This window comes from Rana temporaria, chromosome 1 (assembly GCF_905171775.1).
Source record: "Rana temporaria chromosome 1, aRanTem1.1, whole genome shotgun sequence".
In the NCBI taxonomy this organism is placed as follows: domain Eukaryota; kingdom Metazoa; phylum Chordata; class Amphibia; order Anura; family Ranidae; genus Rana; species Rana temporaria.
This window is the reverse complement of record NC_053489.1, coordinates 147603162-147629052: the sequence shown is the minus strand read 5'-3', so window position 1 is coordinate 147629052 and position 25891 is coordinate 147603162. Positions and strand designations below refer to the sequence as shown.

At 41.5% G+C, this 25891-nt stretch overlaps 1 protein-coding gene across 1 annotated transcript in view; it reads left to right on the top strand.

The window, feature by feature from the left end:
• Window positions 1-25891, top strand: part of DTWD2 (DTW domain containing 2) — a 330650-nt gene that overhangs the window by 303985 nt on the left and 774 nt on the right. The window contains exon 6 of the mRNA XM_040343967.1: window positions 21408-21536. Coding sequence (XP_040199901.1) covers window positions 21408-21536 — 129 coding nt within the window. The remainder of the gene's footprint in view (window positions 1-21407; window positions 21537-25891) is intronic.

The following is a 25891-nucleotide window of genomic DNA, read 5'->3' as shown; positions in this document are numbered from 1 at the left end:
GTGTGAAAGTTGCCTTAAAGTGAATGTAAACTCAAATTGTTTCTTTTTTTGCTGGCACAATTTAGAGTATAAGATTTCCTATCATCTGTGCCCAGTCTTGCCACACAGAGTTAATCCAGCTCTGAGCAATCCTCTTTTATTGTTCAGTGAGATAAATCTTGACAAACAGAGAAAAACTTTGTCAAATCCTCCCCCTTGCTTTGAGTGACAGTTTATATACATGTCTCATGCACTAGTCTGAGACAGGCATTATTTTTTAATTCCCACCCCCACTTCTTTTCTAAAGTCATATGGTTACTTTTCTGGATTCTGACTGGATGTTGGTGATTAGAGGCAGAACTTAGTGTAAGGAATACACAGGAGAAAATGCATGTTGACAAGGGGAGTGTAGAGGTGGGCGGGAAGTCTACTGACATCACGACTCCACCCACCGAGCTCCAGACAACAGATCCACCCACAGAATCTGCAGTTTTTCAGTTCTTATAACAGACAGAAGGGGAGACATTTGACAGGTAAGGATACATGCAGGAGGCATGTAAATCCTTATAGATCAGCACTATGGTAGTAGTTTAGAAAGGATGAGAGTGGGTTTATATCCACTTTAAACACACATCCTGTGCCCTCTTTACAAGCGGTAACAACTTGGTTGTAATTTGACTGGCTCCTCTGCCTGCCCTCTGTCCTGTGCTATTCTGTCTCCTACTCTCCGCTGTTCACTGATGACAGCAGGGGAGGCAGGATGGGAAGAAGAGCCACTAGCAGTAGGAGGCAGGGTCGGTGGCGTAGGCCTGTTCTCGGTCTACCTGTCACCTAATCGCGATCGACAGCTTGCCGACCCTCGACTTAGAGCTTGTTGAGAATCGGTGGTAACGTAAAAAACACAACGACGTGCTGAAAAAAATGAAGTTCAATGCTTCCAAGCATGCGTCGACTTGATTCAGAGAATGCGTGGATTTTTAACCGATGGTTGTGCCTACCAACGATTGTTTTTGACCTATCGGTTAGGAATCCATCGGTTAAATTTAAAGCAAGTTTGCTTTTTTTAACCGATGGTTAAATAACCTATGGGGCCCACACATGCTCGGTTTTGACCGATGAAAACGGTCCATCAGACCGTTGTCCTCTGTTTAACCTATCATGTGTACAAGGCCTTAGTGTCGTTAAAAGGATACTCAAAAAAGACAAGATGTCGACTCTGTTGAACCCGATGACTCCTATCCTGGGCAATCCAGAGTTTGAAATGGTTCTAAAGGATAAAAGTTTTATGATCTTAAAATGACAGGGAAAAAGTAGACAATCAAGTAATGTCTAGAGAAGAATTGGACTGTGAGTTTGGAAAAAGTTTAGATTTCTTCAGGAGAATGCATTCAAATGCATTTCTTAGATCAATTTCTATGCGAACAAGAGAAAAAGCTTTACCGTCTAAGTTTGAAAACCTATGTTTAAAAGGAGAGTCAGTGAGACATGCAATATCGACATTGTATACCATGGTGATCGAGTTGAAGGCCCCACAGAACATTGGTTGTATACAGGCATGGGAGAGAGAGATGGGGGTCACTTTTTCAGAAGCACAAAAAAATAGGAAATGTAGGTTTACACATAAGGTGTCAATAGCAGCCAGGTATCAAGAAGGAAGCTATAAGATTCTGAGCAGGTGGTATAGAACTCCAGAAGTACTGAAGCATATATATCCACAGGTCTCCAACCTTTGTTGGCGATGTCAAGGGTCTGTGGGCATGATGATGCACATTTTTTGGGAATGTTCAGAAATAAAGAATTTTTGGGAAATGGTTTCAGAAACAATAGAAGAAATGATTGATGTGTCACTTGGAGATAATCCAGCTGCCTTCCTGCTCTTTGATCTCCCTCTCTCGACGGAAAAATATAAAAACTCATTGCTGAGACATCTGCTGTCGACGGCAAAAGCATGCATTCCAGCTCTCTAGAAAAGTAATGTGTCTCCAAGTAAAGCACAATGGATGGCAAAAATTTTAGAAGTACAATTAATGGAAAATCTTACTATGAGTATGAAAGAGCAGAAAGACAAGTATCGGCAGATTTGGGCTCCCTACGTTGCATACAGGGAGCGGGTAGGGTGAGGGGATGAGAGAGGAAACCAACAGGAAGGGAAGATTTGAGGGAGAGGAGGGGAGGGGGAAGGAGAGGGGAGAGGAAAGGGAAATTCAATTTTTTTTTCTTAACTATTCTAAGATTAAACCGATATTTTCGGTTTATTTCTTCTTTGGGGGGGAGAGGAGTATGTAATGGAATCGCTAGAGGCATAGCCAAATCATAAGGATAGAATTAAAATAACATAAGTTTAAAGATAAAGTAGAAATAGGGGATAAGGAGAAACTAAAAGTGTTTAAGAGTAAAATAAGCAGAATGTAAGCATAAGATGGTTTATCTGTAAAGATGTATTATGATTATCCCTGTAAAAAACATTTTTAACCACTTCCCGACGGCCGTACAACTATATACGGCCGCAGGGTGGTTCTACTATTTCTTTGGGGCACCGTGTTTTCACGTCCGCCCTTTTCCGCGTTCCCCGTGCGCGCTCCCGAGCGCGCAGCGGGGAACTTATGTGCTGGCCGTGTCCCTTGGACACAGCCAATCACAGATCGCCGTGAACGGCCAATCGGAGTGGCCGTTTGCTAGGCGATCTGTGCGGCCAATGAGAGATGATCTCATATGTTTACATATGAGATCATTTCTCATTGCCGGCTCTCGCAGACAGCGGTGCTGTCAGGGAGAGAGGAGACCGATATGTGTCTCTTGTACATAGGGACACAGATCGGTCACCTCCCCCAGTCACCCCCCTTCCCCCACAGTTAGAACACTATATAGGGAATACATTTAACCCCTTCCTCACCCCCTAGTGTTAACCCCTTCCCTGCCAGTCACATTTATACAGTAATTAGTGCATATTTATAGCACTGATCGCAGTATAAATGTGAATGGTGCCAAAAATGTGTCAAAAGTGTCCGATGTGTCTGCCATAATGTCGCAGTCGCAATAAAAATCGCAGATCGCCGCCATTACTAGTAAAAAAAATTAATAAAAAATAATAATTCTGTCCCTTATTTTGTAGGCGCTATAACTTTTGCGCAAACCAGTCGCTTATTGTGATTTTTTTTTTTTTTACTAAAAATATGTAGAATACGTATCGGCCTAGACTGAGGATAAAAAAAAAAATTAAAAAATAAATTGAGCTATTTATTATAGCAACAAGTAAAAAATATATATATATATTTTTTCAAAATTGTCGCTCTATTTTTGTTTATAGCGCAAAAAATAAAAACCGCAGAGGTGACCAAATACCACCAAAAGAAAGCTCTATTTGTGGGAAAAAAAGAACGTCAATTTTGTTTGGGAGCCACGTCGCACGACCGCGCAATTGTCAGTTAAAGCGACGCAGTGCCAGAAGCTGAAATTTCGCCTGGGCACGAAGGGGGTTTATGTGCCCAGTAAGCAAGTGGTTAAACAGTACTGTCTGGCATATTCAAGGCTTTGGATATCTTTTTATAACCTTTTCCATCTTTGTAAAGTTTCATTACCTTGTTACGCAGGTCTTTTGACTTTTCTTTTCTACCTCCTCGTGGCTCAGTGTCTAGTCTGCTTGGTGCATCCATGTGAGAGCTAACAGACTCATTGACTAATTATACACAAACACTAATTGTGATTTAAAAAGCCACAAATGTGGGAAATTAACCTTTAATTTACATTTTAAACTGTGTGCCAACTTCTGTGTCTGTACCAAGGCCAAACATTCCAGGGCATTTAGACTTTTTATAAGGGCCATTTGGGTGATTTCTGTTATTATGATTGAAAAAGGATCCAGAAAATGTGATAATAAATGGCTTCATGTGATTGCTATCCTTAAATAAAAGACAATTTTTTGTCATGATCAGTCATATTTTTAATATTAACCACTTCAGTGGGGGATATCTGAATGATGCCTGCAGCTACAGGTATCATTAACCACTTAAGGACCGCCTCATGTACATATACGTCAGCAGAATGGCACAGGCAGGCACATCAACGTATATATACGTGCCCTGCTTGACGTGGGTCGGGGGTCCGATCGGGACCCCCCCCCCGGTACATGCGGCGGTCCCCGTGGCTTCAGGAGCGATCCGGGACGACGGCGCGGCTATTCGTTTATAGCCGCTCCGTCGCGATCGCTCCCCGGAGCTGAAGAACGGGGAGAGCCGTGTGTAAACACGGCTTCCCCGTGCTTCACTGTGTCGGCGCATCGATCGCGTCATCCTATTTATAGGGAAGACACGATCGATGACGTCATTCCTACAGCCACACCCCCCTACACTAGTAAACACATATACAGTGATCCCTAAATGTTACAGCGCCCCCTGTGTTTAACTCCCAAACTGCAACTGTCATTTTCACAATAAAGAATGCAATTTAAATGCATTTTTTGCTGTGAAAATGACAATTGTCCCAAAAATGTGTCAAAATTGTCCGAAGTGTCCGCCATAATGTCGCAGTCACGAAAAAAATTGCTGATCGCCGCCATTAGTAGTAAAAAAAAAACAAAAAAAAAAAAAAAACTATCCCCTATTTTGTAAACACTATAAATTTTGCGCAAACCAACCGATAAACGATTATTGCGATTTTTTTTTACCAAAAATAGGTAGAAGAATACGTATCGGCCTAAACTGAGGGAAAAAAAAATGTTATATATGTTTTTGGGGGATATTTATTATAGCAAAAAGTAAAAAATATTGCATTTTTTTCAAAATTGTCGCTCTATTTTTGTTTATAGCGCAAAAAATAAAAACCGCAGAGGTGATCAAATACCACCAAAAGAAAGCTCTATTTGTGGGGAAAAAAAGACGCCAATTTTGTTTGGGAGCCACGTCGCACGACGGCGCAATTGTCTGTTAAAGCGACGCAGTCCCGAACTGTAAAAACCCCTTGGGTCTTTAGGCAGCATTTTGGTCCGGGGCTTAAGTGGTTAAGACATCCTTCTTTTCAGGCGGCGATTCTGCACACCATAAGAATGGTCATAGCGGCGGTTCCACCGCTTGATCGTTCTTATAGATGGCGGGAGGGGACATCCCCCCTCCCGCCCCATCCGGTTCTTCTCTGGGCTCTCCCGTGCCATCGGAGGCCCGGGGAATGAATTGGCCACCGCCGAATGAAGAGCATAGAGATTTCCAGTGACCAGATGGTCATTGGTCATTTCTATGACCGTCGGAGACCCGGGCGTGGCGTGATGACATCACGCCTGGGTACCCGGAAGTAAACAAAGCCGCAATTGCGGCTGAAAGCATGAGATCTCATGCTTTCCAGTTTGGAGGGGAGATGTGGGGTCTTATTGACCCCGCATTTCTCCATAAAGAGGACCTGTCACACACTATTCCTATTACAAGGGATGTTTTGTATTCCTTGTAATAGGAATAAAAGTGATAAAAAAAAATGTAAAATAAAATATATATATATTTTCAAATGCCCCTGTCCCCAGTAGCTCGCGCTCAGAAGCAAACGCGCACCTAAGTCCCGCCCACATATGTAAACGCCATTCAAACCATACATGTGAGGTATCACCGCGTGCGTTAGAGCAAGAGCAATAATTCTAGCACTAGACCTCCTCTGTAACTCTAAACTGGTAACCTGTAAAAAAAATTGTGTCGTCTATATATACAGTACAGACCAGTACAGACCAAAAGTTTGGACACACCTTCTCATTCAAAGAGTTTTCTTTATTTTCATGACTATGAAAATTGTAGATTCACACTGAAGGCATCAAAACTATGAATTAACACATGTGGAATTATACATAACAAAAAAGTGTGAAACAACTGAAAATATATTTCATATTCTAGGTTCTTCAAAGTAGCCACCTTTTGCAGCAGACACATCTCTAGAACTGTTAAGAGGAGACTGTGTGAATCAGGCCTTCATGGTAGTATATCTGCTAGGAAACCACTGCTAAAGAAAGGCAACAAGCAGACGAGACTTGTTTGGGCTAAAGAACACAAGGAATGGACCAGTGGAAATGTGTGCTTTGGTCTGATGAGTCCAAACTTGAGATCTTTGGTTCGACGCGACGCAGAAAAGGTGAACGGATGGACTCTACATGCCTGGTTCCCACCGTGAAGCATGGAGGAGGAGGTGTGATGGTGTGGGGGTGCTTTGCTGGTGACACTGTTGGGGATTTAATCAAAATTGAAGGCATACTGAACCAGCATGGCTACCACAGCATCTTGCAGCGGCATGCTATTCCATCCGGTTTGCGTTTAGTTGGACCATCCTTTATTTTTCAACAGGACAATGACCCCAAACACACCTCCAGGCTGTGTAAGGGCTATTTGACCAAGAAGGAGAGTGTTGGGGTGCTGCGCCAGGTGACTACCTCTTGAAGCTCATCAAGAGAATGCCAAGAGTGTGCCAAGCAGTAATCAATGCAAAAGGTGGCTACTTTGAAGAACCTAGCATATGAAATATATTTTCAGTTGTTTCACACTTTTTTGTTATGTATAATTCCACATGTGTTAATTCATAGTTTTGATGCCTTCAGTGTGAATCTACAATTTTCATAGTCATGAAAATAAAGAAAACTCTTTGAATGAGAAGGTGTGTCCAAACTTTTGGTCTGTACTGTGTGTGTGTGTATATATATATATATATATATATATATATATATATATATATATACATATAATGTTTGGGGGTTCTGAGTAATTTTCTAGCAACAAAATAGGATTTTTACATGAAGGAGAGAAGTGCCAGAATAGGTGCGGTATGGAAGTGGTTAATGCCAAAATTTCACAATTTCTGCCAGGGTATGCAAACTTTTGAGCACAACTGTAAATAGAAAGTGGCTGCAAAGTCTGGCTTTCCATTTTGCTTCTACTTCCTGAAACATCCATCACTTCCATATTTGTGCTAGCTGCACTCCCATGGCCATCAATTTCAAGATATATTTTGGATGATTTTCATATCAATTGAAGTCAGTTTGGGACCTGCATTGTTCTTGCTTTTATTCCTCTGTACAAATTGATGTGAATGAATGGTAAATGCAGCTCTAACTAGGCCAAACAGCTTTTGTGCACAGGCATTTGTTATTATCAAAATTGCTTTTCTATCCATAGTTAATAAAAATGCAAAAGCAAGCAAAAAATGGCTCAGAAAAACTAAAAAATGTCAGCTGAATGAACCTGAAAGCATGCTGCTTTTCCCCATCTACTGTGATTTACATACGCATTAGAATTGGCGTATACAGGGTTTTGAGATCAGTTCGGGCTTTTGTATACTGACTTTGTATTTTGCATTTGCAGTGTGATAAATTCTGCAGCGTTCAGTGTTTGTGATTGACCTACTTTGAGTTCCTTTGGGGCCAGTTGGTCCTTTGGAGATTCTTATTTTTGCTCCAAAAGCCCCTTAATCACAAAGAACAGCAAATCTGACTCAACTCCTACATTTGTACTTGGAATGGCAAATGAAAAGCAACTCAAATGCTTGTACTGTATTTGGAAAAGACACATGCATTAGCCCAAAAGTTTTAAAATGCATTGTTTAGCAAATGCATTGTTTTGAAATACAGTGTATTTATTCAGGTCATAAGGTTAAGATTTGAAATTATAAATCGAAAGTACTTTTGCTTAGTATCAAATAAATGCGACAAAAAAATTATTTTATCAGTGATAGCTGCACTCAATATATATCCACATAAATACATCAACCAATACAAGCAAAATCGTGTTGCGCTATCCAAATAAAGTGCAAGTGCATAAGTGCAAACAAATGTCATCCAATAAGGTAATAGAACAATGCAATACTTGAAAACAAAAAAAATCTATAGTTAACATGTGCAAATAAATATATATAAAAAAGGCCACAGGAAATCCATCATGGAGAGAAATTTGCTTAGTGCCAAAAGTCTATAAGTAAATATATATGTTGCCAAATTCCAGTGTATATGTAAATATACAGCACCCCACCCCGGGGGTGCACACCCCACTCACAAGCCGCTTACTAGCAGGTAAGACCTCAAGGATGGAGATCTGGCTGCACTCTTGGGAGAGATCCCACAGGGATGGATGGATAACATGATCCAAACCTCAGGAGAAAGGTTTCCAAACAGCCAGGGCAGTCCATACATAAAACTCTGTAAAGGACAAAGGCAAAGAAGGAACTCATAGTGTAGTAGTTTAAAAAAAAAAGTACCGTATTTAATAAGGTTAAAACTACTTACAATAAACAGGTATGAAATGGCATGTATGACGTCTCCGCTGTAGCTCCATCTGATACGTTTCGTCCAATAGAATGTCATCGAGGGGTAATGGAGTAACTTAAGATTAAGGTTAAGATTTGAGATTAGCCTACGCTTTGATTTTATTCCTTTATACAAGTTGGTGTGAATGTATAGTAATTACACAGCAGTTAATTGACACACCATATATCCTTAGTGCAAATTTGTGAAGCCGTGCACCAGTTTATGAGTCTTTATCCTATTTGGACATAATACTCTCACATAGAGGTGGGCTAAGGGCTGTGGCCCAGATTCACAAAACGGATACGATGGCGTATCTCCTGATACGCCGTCGTATCTCTGTTTTAGGGTCTTCCTTACTATGCGACTGATTCATAGAATCAGTTACGCATAGTTAGCCCTAAGATCCGACAGGTGTAATTGAATTACACTGTCGGATCTTAGGATGCAATACCTCGGCCGCCGCTGGGGGGAGTTTGCGTCGTAAACCAGCGTTGGGTATGCAAATTAGTAGTTACGGCGATCCACAACGGTTTTCCGCGTTCGCTACGTCGCTGCTAGTCTAGTTTCCCGTAGCAAAGTTAGTCGTCGTTTTTGCTGCCCTAACTTTACACAGCCCACGTATGTGCTGTATAAAGTATGGCCGTCGTTCCCGCGTCGAAATTTGAAAATTTTTTGTTCTTGCGTAAGACGTCCGGGAATACGAAAGTACACTACACACGTCGCCGTTCGAAAAAATGACGTCACTTCGCGCAAAGCACGGCGGGAATTTCAAAACGGAGCATGCGCAGTAGGTCCGGCGCGGGAGCGCGCCTAATTTAAATGGCACACGCCCCTTTGAATTACGCGGGCTTATGCCGGAGGCCGCCAGCGTAAGTTTTCATGCAAGTGCTTTGAGAATCAGGCACTTGCGATGAAAACTTGCGGCGGTGTAACGTATCTACGATACGTTACGCCGCCGCAATTCTACGTGAATCTGGGCCTGTGTTTGCATTAGTGGCACATTCCTTACCTGTGCTGCTACTGCATGTAAATGTGTCAGAGTAACAGGATACCTAACAGCATTTCAGGAGTGCTGTTTCACAAACTGTTTCTGTTTAACCTTTCTTTACCCCAACCATAAATTAAAGTTATTACAAACCAATTTAGAGTAATTACATACCATGTTCAAGCAAATTGGGGAGCTGTAACACTACCCAGTGCAATCCTTTTACTGTGCGCCCCTTCCAGTTCCCAGATTTGCTCTTGTTTATCTGCACAAGTCAGAGTGAACCCAGAAGTGCTTACCTCTGAGCACTTCGTGGTTCAGATACAATACTGTACAAGCATATCGAGGACTGTGTCTTTAATCTACTGAGACTACAGAGAGAAGAGACATCAGGGGGTGCTTGATCTGTGTGTAAAAAATGTTCTATAATAAAAAAAACATGAAAAGACCCCCCTACGTACCCATATACACATATACATATATATATAAACAAATAAGTACAAACTGTACATAAATGCCTATTACTCCTTAGATACCCCCACACAAGCCAGGGGTAGAAGAATACTTTTAGGGTTGTCATTGTAGTTTAACTTAAAAAAATCAATGACCTGCATTATTTATTTATTTTTAATAGTACCCTTTTATTAAGTAATCTGAGTTTACTGTGTATGTATATGTATGCAGGAGCAACATGCAGTATAAAGTCATGGTTCACATGTTTGGTTAAAGAGATTAAGAACTGTATGTAAAGCATATGTGGAAGAGTCTTTGGCATGGAAGTAAAGTCCAAACTTTTTGTAGGAAGGATGCTAAATTATGATTTAAGGTCCAAAACAAGTTTTGGAGTCAACCTGTATAGAGTCAGAATCAAAGAAAGTGAATTCTGGGCTCCACAAACCATGTCTATTAAAAGTATGACATTTTCAAAAAATAGTAGAAGAAATTAAGGAATATTGGATTTGGGAAGCTTTTGTTCTGTAATTGTTTAAAAATTGTACCTTCAAAAAAACGTACCTATTTGATAGACAGACATATAGTTTGAAATTCAGGTTCTTTGTCAGTAGAGTTGGCTGTGTACCTGTAAAGTGGATGACCCCTTACAAACATGTTACTTAGTTATGATTTTTATTTTCTTTGGAGAGATTTGTTTACTTTTGTGTAAACTTTTGTACTTAATTTCTAACAATTTTTATGATTCACATGACTCCTTCTGCTATTGCTGTGTGCAGTGATCAAGACTAATGAATAGTATGTTGGGATTCACAGTTGTAACTGGGTGCATGGTTCACGAGCCCCTGGAGTTGCCAGTGTTACATATGGCACATATATTTAGCACACTATATTTCATTCCGATTCCCAGCAGTATTCCTCTTGGAAAGTAAAACATGCAAGCTCTTAAGCTGTCACTATACATTACAGATAGGCTGCAGGGAAGGTGTGATTTATTTATATTGGTAATGTAAATTTCAGTAGTATGCTTTACACCATGAGATTTAATGTCACACACATTTTTGTTTCTGAAGTGTACATTTTAATAATACATAGACATCTTTAATTCATTACATGCATTTCACTTTATATGTAAACAAACCACACTTTGTGTAGTGTTAAGAGAGTTTCTAATTAGTCTATTGTGCTTTGAATAAAATCTGTAATCAAGGTTGAAGAAATAGATTTTTGTTAACCTTGAGTTTCTGCTCATCTTTCACTGTTAATAGCTGTAACAGAAAAACGCCACTATATAACGATAGTAAATTGCCATGGGAGTGACTTATATTCTGAATTAGCATGGTCACGGGTCAATACCAGCAGCTCTCTGAATTTTCTAATTCACAAACCTTATTATTTATTATGGACTTTTCTAGGTTTTCTTTTACATATCTATGTGGACTTGATCACCTTAAAGTGAACTGAAAAAGTGAAGATTTGCTATAGCAAACATTAAGAAATGTTAACTGTGTTCAAACAGTACCTTGTCAAATGTATCTTTTTTTTCTATACTCAGTCTTGAAAAATAGGGTAATTGCAGGTATATATTGGTGCTTAAAGCGGAGTTCCACCCAAAAGTGGAACTTCTGCTTTAAGCACTTCTCACCCCCTTACATGCCACATTTGGCATGTAATTTTTTTGGGGAGAGAGTGAGGGCTTCGGTAGGAGTGGGACTTCCTGTCCCACTTCCTCCTTCCGCCCAGGGACCGCCCTGGCGACTTCTCTTCTCGCCTTAGGTAGCCCCTCCCTTTAAGCAATCTCCAGGGACACGTGAAAGGTCCCAGGAGATCACCTGTCCACTCATAGAGCGCAGCGCAACTCGCGCATGCGCAGTGAAAGCCCGGCCGTGAAGCCGAAAGCTGTCAAGGCTGGGTGCCCACACTATGAATGGAGGCGCCAGCCGGAGAGGGGGGGAGAGGAGTGGAGCTCCGGGCGGCTGCGTCTCTGGACCATGGAGCAGGTAAGTGTCTGTTTATTAAAAGTCAGCAGCTACACTTTTTGTAGCTGCTGACTTTTAATAAACACTAAAAGGCTGGAACTCCCCTTTAACCACTTGCTTACTGGGCACATATACCCCCTTCCTGCCCAGGCGAAATTTCAGCTTTCAGCACTGTCACATTTTCAATGACAATTGCGCGGTTGTGCGATGTGGCTCCCAAACAAAATTGACATCCTTTTTTTCCCACAAATAGTTTTCTTTTGGTGGTATTTGATCACCTGCGGTTTTTATTTTTTGCGATATAAACAAAAATAAAGTGACAATTTTGAAAAAAAAAAAAAGAATTTCTTTACTTTTTGCTATAATAAATATCCAATTAAAAATAAATTAAAAATTATTTTCTCAGTTTAGGCCGATACGTATTCTTCTACATATTTTTGGTAAAAAAATTGGTTTGCGCAAAAGTTATAGCGCCTGCAAAATAGGGGATAGAATTATGACATTTTTTTTTTATAATTTTTTTTTTTACTAGTAATGGCGGCAATCTGCGATTTTTGTCTCAACTGTGATATTAAGGCGGACACATCGAACACTTTTGACAAATTTTTGGGACCATTCACATTTATACAGCAAACAATAATATAAATATGCACTGAATTACTGTATAAATGTGACTGGCAGAGAAGGGGTTAACACTAGGGGGCGAGGAAGGGGTTAATGTGTGCATAGTGTTTGGTTAGCCCTATATACAAGGGACACACCATCGGTCTCCTCTACCTGACAGGACATGGATCTCTGTGTTTACACACAGAGAGCCATGTCCCTGTCTCTGTTACTGCCGATCGCGGGTGCCTGGCGGACATCGCGGCCGCTAGGCACGGGCATCAGAACCTGAGTGACGCGGCGTGCGCGCGTGCCGCCGGCGGCGTTTGCATGCCCCCCAGTGGCTGGAGGCCGTATATAGACGGCCTCCCGGCAATTAACATCCACATTGCGGCCGTAAAAAATCGTCTGGCCGGCGGGAAGTGGTTAAGCACTGATGTACCTATAGCACCATAGCTGTATATTTGCAGTGTGACATTTAAAACTACGGCTTCTGACTTTCTGTCTCAGGAGATCTGAGGTGAGGTTTAATGTCACCATTCTCCTTGCTGGAAGCTCTAGCATAAGAAAGCAAAACCCTGTCTCCGTCAAGATGGTCCTCTCTACACAGACACAGTGTAAACACAGCATGGTAAGTGCGTATTGGGGAAAAGATGAGCTGCAGGGTGCCCACAGCTAATATTGGTGACTAGTCCTTTAGAGGGCAAGGAATTATTTACTAATATTATACGTGGTCTCCCTGCAGCTGTTGCCCATAACTAATTTGTTTTCCCTTTTTTTGGGCATGACTGCCAGAATCCAGTTTCTCTTTAAAGTGGTTCTAAACCTCTGAAATTAAAAATTAACAAAGCATATCCCTCTATAGTGTGTACTAGCTTCGATCTAAAGCACTTGGTGTAGTTGCTATGCCGACACGACAGAAACCCAGGGGATGCCCCCCAGTATACAGCAGGTCATTGACAGCCTCAGCTATGCATGTTTCCCTATAAGACTGTGTAGAGGAGGGTGTGTTCATTCCCTTCACTTAGGTCTCAGATAAAACTCAACTCAATGCTCTATGCTGTGCAGTGTGTGGCATCAGCTCCCTGCCTTCTAGAGCTGAGATATGCTGTGTAAAATGTATGCTTTAGGAGCACAAAGGGAGATACGCAAATACAGTATCTCACAAAAGTGAGTACATCCCTAAGTGAAAATGTCCAAATTGGGCCCAAAGTGTCAATATTTTGAGTGGCCACCATTATTTTCCAGCCGCGTCTTAACCCTCTTGGGCATGGTGTTCACCAGAGCTTTACATGTTGCCACTGGAGTCCTCTTCCATTCCTCCATGATGACATCACAAAGCTGGTGGATTTTAGAGTAATACGTTTATTTTGGTCTCATCAGACCTCAGGACATGGTTCCAGTAATTCGTGTCCTTCGTCTGCTTGTCTTCAGCAAACTGTTTGTAGGCTTTCTTGTGCATCATCTTTAAAAGAGGCTTCCTTCTGGGACGACAGCCATGCAGACCAATTTGATGCAGTGTGCGGTGTATGGTCTGAGCACTGACAGGCTGATCCCCAACCCCTTCAACCTCTGCAGCAATGCTGGCATCACTCGTACGTCTATTTCCCAAAGACAGCCTCTGGATATGATACTGAGCATGTACACGCAACTTCTTTGGTCGACCATGGCGAGGCTTGTTCTGAGTGGAACCTCTGCTGTTAAACCACTGTAGAGTCTTGGCCACCATGCTGCAGCTCAGTTTGAGGCCTCGTACACACGACAGAGTTTCTCAGCAGAATTCAGCGAGAAACTCGGTCAGAGCCGAATTCATCCCTGAACTCGCCGAGGAACTCGATGTGTTTGGCACGTCGAGTTCCTCGGCCGTGTGTACGAGGCCTCAGGGTCTTGGCAATCTTATTATAGCCTAGGCAATCTTTATGTAGAGAAACAATTCTTTTTTTCAGATCCTCAGAGAGTTCTTTGCTATGAGGTGCCACGTTGAACTTCTAGTGACCAGTATGAGAGAGTGAAGCCTCGTACACACTACCTGTTTTCCCGGCAGGAAAACTGCCAGGAGAGCATTTGGCCGGGAATCCCGGCCGTGTGTATGCTCCCTATCAGTTTTCCCATCAGGAAAGCAGCCGAAAATCCAGACGGGGAAAATGGAGAACCTTGCTCTCTATTTTCTCATTGGGTTTCCCAGCAGTGTTTCCTGCCAAGAAAAACGTCCGTCTGTATGCTTACCTGTTCCAGGTAAACCCGCGCATGATCGATAAGAGTTCGACGCATGCGCGGTGGCATACTAGTTTAGTGTGGGGTGTAGCAAGATGGCGGCGACGGCATCGAATGTGACGAGCGCCGGCTTGTCGTAGTCGATGATGTCACCACGTTCTTGCAATTCAAAAGAATGGTGGTTCTTTTGAATGGCCGTCTGTATGCACGGCAAGCTTGCCAGGAATCCCATCAGGAAAACCAACGTTTTTTTTCCTGACCGGATTCCCGGCCGTGTGTACATGGCCTGAGAGAAATAACACCAAATTTAACACACCTGCTCTTCATTCACACCTTAGACCTTGTAATACTAATGAGTCACATGACTCCGGGAAGTGAAAATTTCTAATTTGGCCCAATTTGGACATTTTCACTTAGGGGTGTACTCACTTTTGTGTTGAGTTATTTTGAGGGGACAGCAAATTTACACTGTTTTACAAGTCGTACTTTTACTAATTTAAATTGTAGCAAAGTGTAATTTCTTCAGTGTTGTCACATGAAAAAATATAATAAAATATTTACAAAAATGTGAGGGGTGTACTCACTTTTGGGAGATACTGTATATATACTGTAGTATTTGTTACATCTTTGTATGTATATTGTGTATGGATAATATTATTAAAAGGGCACTTTATAGTCAGTCTGTACAGCAACTAATTAGAGTCACTTGGATGCACTCATTTGGAAAGCATGACGCACTTTCATTTTGCATATCCTGTAGTATTGCACTGTTGTATGATAACTATATGATGACCATTTTGATACAGTAAGTGCAGCACCATTTTTCTTGTTTCCTTAAAACTCCTACATTCACACTATAATACCAAAAGTATTGGGATGCCTGCCTTTACACGCACATACACTTTAATGGCATCCCTGTCTTAGTCCATAGGGTACAATAGTGAGTTGGCCCACCCTTTGCAGCTTTTACAGCTTCAAATCTTCTGGGAAGGATGTCCACAAGGTTTAGGAGTTTGTCTATGGGAATGTTTGACCATTTTTCCAGAAGCACATTTGTGAGGTCAGGCACTGATGTGGACGAGAAGCCCTTTCTCGCAGTCTCCGCTTTTATTCATCTCAGAGGCATTATATCAGGTTGAGGCCAGGACTCTGGGCAGGCCAGTTAAGTTCCTCCACCGCAAACTCGTTCAATCATGTCTTTATGGACTTTGCTTGGTGCACAGTCATGTTGGAACAAGAAGGAGTCATCCTCAAACTGTTCCCACAAAGTTGAGAGCATGAAATTGTCCAAAATGTCTTGGTATGCTGGCGCCTTAAGAGTTCCCTTCACTGGAACTAAGGGGCCAAACCTCCTAAAAACAACCCCACACCATAATCCCCCCTCCACCAAATGATTTGGACCAATGCACAATGCAAGGTCCATAAAGACATGGATGAGTTTGGGGTAGAGGAACTTCACTGCCTTGCACAGAGTCCTGACCTCAACCTGATAAAACACCTTTGGCATTAATTAGAAGAGACTGCAAGCCAGGCCCTCATCAGTGCCTGACCTCACAAATGCGCTTTTGGAAGAATGGTCAAACATTCCCATACACATTTCTAAACCTTGTGGTTGGCCTTACCAGAAGAGTTGAAGCTATTATAGCTGCAGGGTGGGCCAACTCAATATTGAACCCTACGGACTAAGACTAAAATGCCATTAACCACTTAAGGACCGGACCAATATGCTACTAAATGACCCAAGGGGTTTTTACAATTCGGCACTGCGTCGCTTTAACAGACAATTGCGCGGTCGTGCGATGTGGCTCCCAAACAAAATTGGCGTCCTTTTTTCCCACAAATAGAGCTTTCTTTTGGTGGTATTTGATCACCTCTGCGGTTTTTATTTTTTGCGCTATAAACAAAAATAGAGCGACAATTTTGAAAAAAATGAAATATTTTTTACTTTTTGCTATAATAAATATCCCCCAAAATATATAAAAAAACATTTTTCCTCAGTTTAGGCCGATACGTATTCTTCTACCTATTTTTGGTAAAAAAAAATCGCAATAAGCGTTTATCGGTTGGTTTGCGCAAAATTTATAGCGTTTACAAAATAGGGGATAGTTTTATTGCATTTTTATAATTTTTTTTTTTTTTTACTACTTATAGCGGCGATCAGCGATTTTTTTCGTGACTGCGACATTATGGCAGACACTTCGGACAATTTTGACACATTTTTGGGACCATTGTCATTTTCACAGCAAAAAATGCATTTAAATTGCATTGTTTATTGTGAAAATGACAGTTGCAGTTTGGGAGTTAACCACAGGGGGCGCTGAAGGAGTTTCGTTTAACCTAGTGTGTGTTTACAACTGTAGGGGGGTGTGGCTGTAGGTCTGACGTCATCGATCGTGTCTCCCCATAAAAGGGATCACACGAACGATGCAGCCGCCACGGTGAATAACGGGGAAGCCGTGTTTACACACGGCTCTCCCCGTTCTTCAGCTCCGGGGACCGATCGCCGCACTCCAGCGGCGATCGGGTCCGTGGGACCCGCGGTCCCGGAGCTTCGGACCGGGTCGCGGGACCGCGCCCACGACCCACGGCTGGGTACTAGTACAGGACGTACCTGTACGTACATGTGCCCAGCCGTGCCATTCTGACGACGTATATGTGCAGGAGGCGGTCCTTAAGTGGTTAAAGTTCATGTGCATGTAAAGGCAGGTCTGCTAATACTTTTGGTAATATAGTGTATGTGCTGGCACCTTGTTGTGTCTGCTCTTCTATCTGAAGTGTTAGTTGCTGTTGTTTTAGGACCACTGGTTTGATTCTAACCATAGGATCACTGTACCATTCCCATAAACAGTCTACAGAAATATTTAGAGGACACATCTATTCTGCTTAATACTCATGTTTTTACATTCAAAGACCCAAGGTCATCTATTCTAACCCTAGGATCAGCCATACTGTTTCAATAATGCACCTGTCATTTTACAGGCTGTAAATTCGAAACTCTTTTTCTTGTTGACCTATGTGGCTCTTTAAAACATTTACAATATAATTATAAACATGCCTAGTATACTGTAAGTCTATCTGTATCTTTGAAAGCAATGCATTCTGTTAGTCTTTATAGCTGTGTGCACCATAGCTGACCAGTTCAGGTAGTGAAGAAATTACACCCTATAATGACAATATCAAATATTGAATGAAAGCTTTCATAACCACGTAACACTCTGTAATTTAATGATATGATTTTATTACAGAGTATTTTTTCATGTGCCACTTTTTTCTGTTAAAATGTTCTTTTCTACTTGGTGTTTTTTTATATTCTATATTTTCTGCTACTGCATAATATGACTTTGGCACCACTGACAGCCCTATCGGAATAAACTTCTTCCATATTTAAACAATGACTATAAGCAGAAGTGTAATCTATTGCCCACTGAGTCACTGGAAGCCAAGCACTCAGTATCTCCACAGGGAAGACACAAGGCAGCCTACAGAACTAAAAACGGATTAAGAAAATACATCAGGGCATGGTTTTAAGGCAAGATAAAATATACATAATGAGATGAATCATGAGAAGTTCAAAGAAAAATCAGATGGTCAGAAGGCCATCCATTGTTATAATATTTCCTTATAGACTAAGCTTATTTACTCCTTTGGTTATTTGTGCCAGTGAATTTCGAACTGTGTTTATATTAATCCTATTACCAGTGCGCCCTCTGTGACATGGCGATGATGCAAGGAAACAGCTTTGTTTATTTACTGTGGTGCTGTAACCATGATCTGAATGGAGAACTGAGCTTGACTGCCTTACGTCTTATGAACTGAGCCGAATTAGTCACGACCCAGTGTGAGACAGAATTATAACGATATTAATGTAAATTTCTATAGCTAAAATTACTGCCAGATTATAAAAAAAACTATAACATCTCAAATAAAATGTAATGACTGTTAGTACTGTAGTACTAAATGTAAAAAATAGGTAAAGTCAATTATTATTATTATACAGGATTTATTTAGCGCTTTGCGCAGCGCTTTACAACATCAGGGAAGTCAGTACAATTACAATACAATTCAATACAGGAGGAATCAGAGGGCCCTGCTTGTTACAGCTTACAATCTAGAAGGGAGGGTCAAGTGGGGAAAAAAAAGGGTAGCAGCTGTGGGGGTGATCAGATGGACAAGATGAAAATACAGTTGTTATTTGTGGGTAGGTAGGATAGGCTTCTCTGAAAAGAAGGGTTTTCAGGGATCGTCTAAAAGCTAATAGAGTAAGACATAAATGGACAGGTTGGGGTAAGGAGTTCCATAGCTTTGGAGAGGCTCTGGAAAAGTCCTGGAGGCGAGCGTGGGAGAAAGTGATGAGAGAGCTAGAGAGCAGGAGGTCTTGCGAAGAACTAAGAGAACGATTAGGTTGGTTGCATGCTCCTTGAGGGCAGGGACTGATGTGAATGTACATTATACACTTGCCGGCCACTTTGTTAGGTATACCTTCCTAGTACCAGGTTGGACCCCCTTTGCCTTCAAAACAGCACTTAAAGCGGTAGTAAACAAATGCTCCTTCTTGAGAAAGCTTCCCTTAACATTCTACATTATTTCCCCCTTTGGATGTTTCCTACTTTGATTCCATGTTGTTTCTAAATCAGGTGTTCTACTTTTCCCTGTCAGACAAGGTTTTGCTGTGTGCCAGGGCTATGTAGATTTCAAAGTTAGATGGACAGAAGTGCTAGTAATTTGGAAGAAAACATCTAATGTATATGTTTTATTTTTTTATTATTTATTTTCTTAGCAGTTTGCCAATCTTTAAGTCTTTGATAACTACTATTTAAACCCGATTTACATATACATTCTTACATTTTCAATATATATTTTTATATATATTAGGGCTGTTACTGATTAAATTTTTCGTGTTCGATTAATTGATTTATTTTTAATCGATTAATCGACTAATTTCGATTAATTATAACGCACATACAGATCCAACTACCGTATTTATCGGGGTATAGCGCGCTCCCGCGTATAGCGCGCTCCCTTGTATAGCGCGCACCCCTAAAGTTGCCCGAATTCCTGTGGAAAAAAGATGTTTTGTACTTACAGTTTTGGTGTCTTGCGCGGCGTCCATCGGCGGCCTCGTCGGGTCCGGCGTCCGTCTGCGGCTTCGGGTGTCCTCTTCGTCGGGTCCGGCGTCCTTCTGCGGCGTCCTCGTGTCCTCCCGGCTCGTTTCCCGCGCCGAGTTTGAATACTGCGCTGACATATACCGAGCGCAGTACACTCGTGTATTGTCGGGCAGGCTCGGCAACTCTCGCGCTGACGTCCTGTACGCTTAGGACGTCAGTGCGAGAGGCGCCGAGACTGCCCGAAGATACACGAGTGTACTGCGCTCGGTATATGCCGGCGCAGTATTCAAACTCGTGGCGGGAAAGCGGCTATCGGCGTATACCGCGCACCCACGATTTTGCCCTGATTTTCAGGGCAAAATAGTGCGTGGTATACGCCGATAAATACAGTACTTTTAGCTGATCTCCATGCAGACTGATTCCCAGTGCAGCTACCAACAACTGGAAAAATGGATAGCAGGATACAAAAAACACACAAAGGCAGCGCTCGATGGGAATAGCATTAAAACTTTCTTCAAGTAGGTAACAAAATAAATATTTCACTGGAGATAAAATCGATGTAGCTACATAAACAGTAACAATGGTGCGAGTAATACCAAACGGTAGCAAAAGCAGTCATGAAAACATGTAGCTAAGTATGATACTGGTATAAAAATATGTACAACGATACCACTGCTGAATCCAGATGAGGAGGGGCTAACATCAGTTCATCGGCATTTAGATGTCCCATGAAGGGAACTATCACAACTCCCAGTGGATGGTTGAAGATTCCCAGGTTTATAGAGGGAAGTGTAACAGCCCTTGCGTGTGGCAGATAGTAAGGTCCCGCCAGCATGCAGATATAAAGGCACAGCAAAGGAGCCCTTCAGATGGACACGGCAAGCCCCGCCGGTGTCCGTGACATCACCGGATCTCCGACGCAACTCCCTGAAGACCCGGAAGCCGGCGGAGAGGTGAGTACCGATCAAAAGAATTTTGATCAATCAAAAAAATGAACGCTTAATCAAGGAATTAATGGTTAATTTCCACAGCCCTAATATATATATATATATATATATATATATCATAGTTCTACACATGATATGACTGTATTTTTTATCTTAGGTTTACTGGTCCTTTCTGTAAATAATATTTCTAAATTATTGAACTGTTAGTTGATAAAAATACCCAAGCAGGAAGTCTCTTTCGAACACTGTACATAAAAAAAAAAACAACTTTATAGAGAGAAAGGGGATCCATTGTCTTTGTAGAATTGCGCATAAAAAAAGATAATCTAAAAAAGTTATTGTTTTTAGCCCTCACACATGTTTATGAAATGTGATTGATATTTATATCTTGACTGCTTGCAAGGAAGAACAGGTCGATCGAGGTTAATCCTTGTTTTAATGGTATTATACTGAAAGTGATATTTGGCCACTCTTGGAAGCACATTCTGTAGGGATTATGATTAAATATTATATTGGGCTCCTTTTCATTTATTAAAAAGAAGACAGAAATTAGTAGAGATATAAAAATGTACCGCATTTCTGTTGGCACTGTGAATGTTTAATAAAACAATTGTAGAGCAAAAAGTTTCTTACATTAAATTAAATTAGATTCAGCTATTGTAGAGAAGAGTTATACATCTTTAGAAGTTTTATCCGTCTTCTTTTTCAGAAACAAATAACTCAATATCTGTTATACTGTAAAAATGGCCTTTGTGAAACCTTGATTTAATACATTTAATTGCTTGGGCTATGGTAGTTCTTGAGAGGTGACTGTATCTATCCAACTGGCACAAGAAAGCACTGAAAGTACTTAGGCTAAGGCTTGTTGTCTTTTTTCTCCTACAGGTGCAGTTAAAAACCACTGTATCAAGTCAGTATGTCATTCGAACTCAGCCTACTAACACTTGTCTATCAACTCTGGAATGTGCTGCTATTGCCTTATCAATAATGGAAAAAAACACTGCAATTCAAGAGGTGGGTAGTAAAGTGGGCTTGCCATACAACATTAAAGACATGTTTGCTTGTTAATATTACATTTTATTTCACTTTCATTTGTATTTTTTTTTTAAAGCAGAGTTCAATTAACTTCCACTTTTCCGGTTCCTCCCCCCTTCCGGTGTCACATTTGGCACCTTTCAGGGGGGAGGGGGAGCAGATACCTGTCTAATACAGGTATTTACTCCCACTTCCAGCGATAGATTGTTGCAGATTCCGCTGCGATCTTCGACATGTCCGGCCCCTCCTCTGTCCTCTCCACTGTCTTCTGGGAGACACACAGGTCCCAGAAGACAGCAGGGACTAGTGAGGACGCACAGCTGTCATGATATAGCCATTCATAACAGTTAAAAGCGTTGCTGGTACAATGATCTTCACTGCAGTAGGGAACCAGGCTGTAAAGCTATAAGGCTTCACTGAAGATGCCGGCAACTGCACCCCGGGAGCCGAGGGACAGTTCGGGTGAGCGCATTGCGGGTGCCCTGGACAGGTAAGTGTCCTAATATTCAGCAGCTGCAGTATTTGTAGCTGCTGACTTAAAAAAAAAAAGAATTTGGCAGAACTCTAAGCAATGCAGTTGATGCACCGTTTTGCTATTAAACTCCATTCCTATGACATTCCACAGTGGAACCTCGGATCACGAGCATAATCCGTTCCAGGAGAATACTCGTAATCCAAAGTACTCACATATCAAAGCGAGTTTCCACATTGAAGTCAATGGAAACAAAAATAATTTGTTCTGCATTGACTTCAATGGCATGTAATACCGCATGCAGGCAGAGGTGGGTGGGTGCCGGAGAGCCTCGGAAATGACCGGAAAGGCCTGAGGACACCTCGGGAACTGAGTTTTTTTGTGCCTTTCCGTGTCTTATTTGAGCATTTCCTAACGGCACTGATCGGCTGTGATTGGCGCCGTTCGGCTATGTTCGGCTCTAGCGCCCCCCACCTCAGGCCAAACGCGGTACTGCACACCACTCACAAACCGAGTTAGGATTTTTTCAAATACAGTACTCGTATTGCGAAACGCTCATTAACCACGTTACTCGCAATCCGTGGTTGCACTGTATATTATACATACCACATGTACCACACATGGCCGATGATCCTGAAAGCATTCCTGCGGATCACGGTACTCAGGGACCGGTGATTATGTGATTGTCATGCGATCACAATGTCAACTAAGTTGTTATGAATCAATATGATTCATAACTGCTTTGCTTCTTTTACTAGTTAGCTGTGATTGGCCCACAGCTATCACATGGTACCTGGGCCAATTACAGCACCCTGTACCATGTGATTAGCTGTAGCCAGTCACAGATAACTAGTATTCACAGCTGTCATGATATAGCCATTCATAACAGTTAAAAGCGTTGCTGGTACAATGATCTTCACTCCAGATAAGTGCATAATATAGCAATGCCTGGAATATTTCTTTGACTAACTGCTAATCTAGGCAGTTGTGTGCAGTGACGTAAGCAAGGGATCATCAGCAGTCACATTGTTTCATTTAAAAAAGGACTATAGAAAAAAAAAATCTAAAAAAAATCTGCTGGGATACAAATAGTCAAATCTCAGGAGTTGTATGTCATCTCATGCATCACTGCTTGTTCTTTGCAATTTACAATTTCATTGAAGCCAGGAAGTATAGCTTTCTCAATTTTTACTACACTCTGACAGGAGACTTACCAAGACTCTAAGCTATCCTGTCATTTGTCTGCCCCTTCATTCCCCTTGCCATTTCACAGAATGTGTTGTATTCTGGGATTCTATTCAAAAAATACAAAGCGTTCTGTGAATGGCCAAGGGGAGAGAAGGGGCTAACAAAGATGGCTTGTGAATAGGAGAGCCACTAGTCTGCAGTTGGAGGGTTGAAAGTATAAAGAAAGCTATACTTTTCAGCTTCAATTTAACCACTTAAGTTCCGCCTTATAGTAATTTTACTGCTACAAGGTGGCACCTGTGCGCCAGATCATGTGTATATATACGTGATCCAACACTTCCTGGGTTGGGGGCGCGCAATAGTTACACACAGCGGAGGCCAATCGGTGGGCAAACGGTACCCGCCGATCATTAGGCAGAGAGACTGAACTATGTAAACAAGGCAGATCACCGTTCTAACAAGAGGGAAGGGATGGAATAACTTCCATCTATTACCATAGTAAAAGTACCTCCCACAGTGTAGTAAGACACTGGCTAGGCACACAGTTAACTCTTTGATCACCTCTGATGTTAGCCCCTTCCCTGCCAGTGTCATTTTACAGTGACAGTGCATATTGTTTAGCACTAATCACTATATTAGTGACACTGGTCCCCAAAAAGTGTCAGAATGTCCGGTGAAATTTCGCAGGCCCGCTATTAGTCGCTAATCACCACCATTACTAAAAAAAAAAAAATATATCCCATAGTTTGTAGACACTATTTTTTCACAAACCATCACTATTATTGGGATTTTGTTTACCAAAAATATGCATCAGAATATATATTGACCTAAAATTATGAAGAAATTACATTTTTCTATTGAATGGGTTCTATAGCAAGTTTTTTTGTTGTCTGTATTTTTTCATTTATAGCGCAGTTGGGTACAGCATTGCATGACCGTGCAATTGTCAGTTCAAATAATGCCGTGCCATATTACAAAAAAATGGCCTGGTCATGAAGGGGGGGGGGGGTGGACGATGTCCCAGAGGTCAAGTATTTAAATTGTATAAAAAAAGGCAGTGAGTTAGGAGGTGGCATATACCACATTACACTGAATAAAAGGAAACAAAAACGTTTCAATTTTTGTGGAGTCCTTCTTAAAATATATCACAATGTTTTCTCTTCATAGGTCTGTACCTAAGACACGTTATGTTTTTTGACCAATTTTGGCTAAAAAAAAATTCTCTCAGGGAAAAAACTTGCATAACATCTCAAGTGTCCTCAAACAGTCTTGTATTGCAGAGGAAGAGACGCCTGACTTAGATCACGTCTGTTACTAACTGCTAATTATTGAGAGCAGTGGGCCTAATTCTGTTGCTAATTGGACTGCACAGTCATATTTAGACACCCTGCTGTAACAAGAAAGGGGAGATAAGACTCTGAATATGGTGGATGTCAGTACAATGTTTCCCTGACTGCATATTTATTTATTTACAATATATTACCAAAAGTATTGGGACACCTGCCTTTACACGCACATGAACTTTAGTGGCATCCCAGTCTTAGTCCGTAGGGTTCAATATTGAGTTGGCCCATCCTTTGCAGCTATAACCGCTTCAACACTTCTGAGAATGCTGTCTACAACGTTTAGGAGTGTGTCTATGGGAATGCTTGACCATTCTTCAAGTAGCACATTTGTGAGGTCAGACACTAATGTAGACGAGAAGGCCTGGCTCGCAGTCTCCACTCTAATTCATCCCAAAGGTGTTCTGTCAGTTTGGGGTCAGGACTCTGTGCAAGCCAGTCAAGTTCCTTCACCCCAAACTCACTTATCCATGTCTTTATGGACCTCCTTTCTGCAGTGGTTCGCAGTCATGTTGAAACAGAAAAGGGGCCATCCCCAAACTTTTCCCACAAAGTTGGGAGCATTGAATTCTCCAAAATGTCTTTAAGAGTTCCCTTTAGTGGAATTGAGGGTAAAGCCCAACACCTAAATAACAACTCTGCACCATAACCCCCTCCTGATTTGGACCAGTGCACAAAACAAGGTCCATAAAGACATTGATGAGCAAGTTTGGTGCAGGAACTTGACTGGCCTGCATAGAGTCCTGACCTTAACACCTATGGCTTGAATTAGGGCGGAGACTGCAAGCTAGGCCCTCTCGTCCACAAATTTGCTTATGGAAGAATGGTCAAACATTCCCATAGACACACGCCTAAACCTTGTGGACAGCCTTCCCAGAAGAGTTGAAGCTGCAAACGGTGGGCCAACTCACTATTGAACCCTACAAACTAAGACGCCATTAAAGTTCTTGTGCGTATAAAGGCAGGTGTCCCAATACTTTTGGTAATATAGTGTATGTATAGAAACTTTGCTTTTCTCTTTTGTCATTTCACAATATTCTCTATGCTCACAACAAGGGATCAAAAATGTGTTCTTGCTGTTAGGAAACATAGACAATCACATAGTCATTATTTCAGTCACTTTAATAGGTTAGAATTTATGATGAAGAAGCCCCCCGCTAAAAGCCACAAGGTGAAATGTACTTTTGAAAGTTTAGTTTAGGGAGGACCAGGGTTAAATAACTTGTTTTGTGCAGAGAAAAGGAAATCACAAGATGATACTTTCAATGACAGTAAAAGTACCGATCTGGTGGTTGACTTTTTTTTTTTTTTTTTTTTATAATTTTACAGTA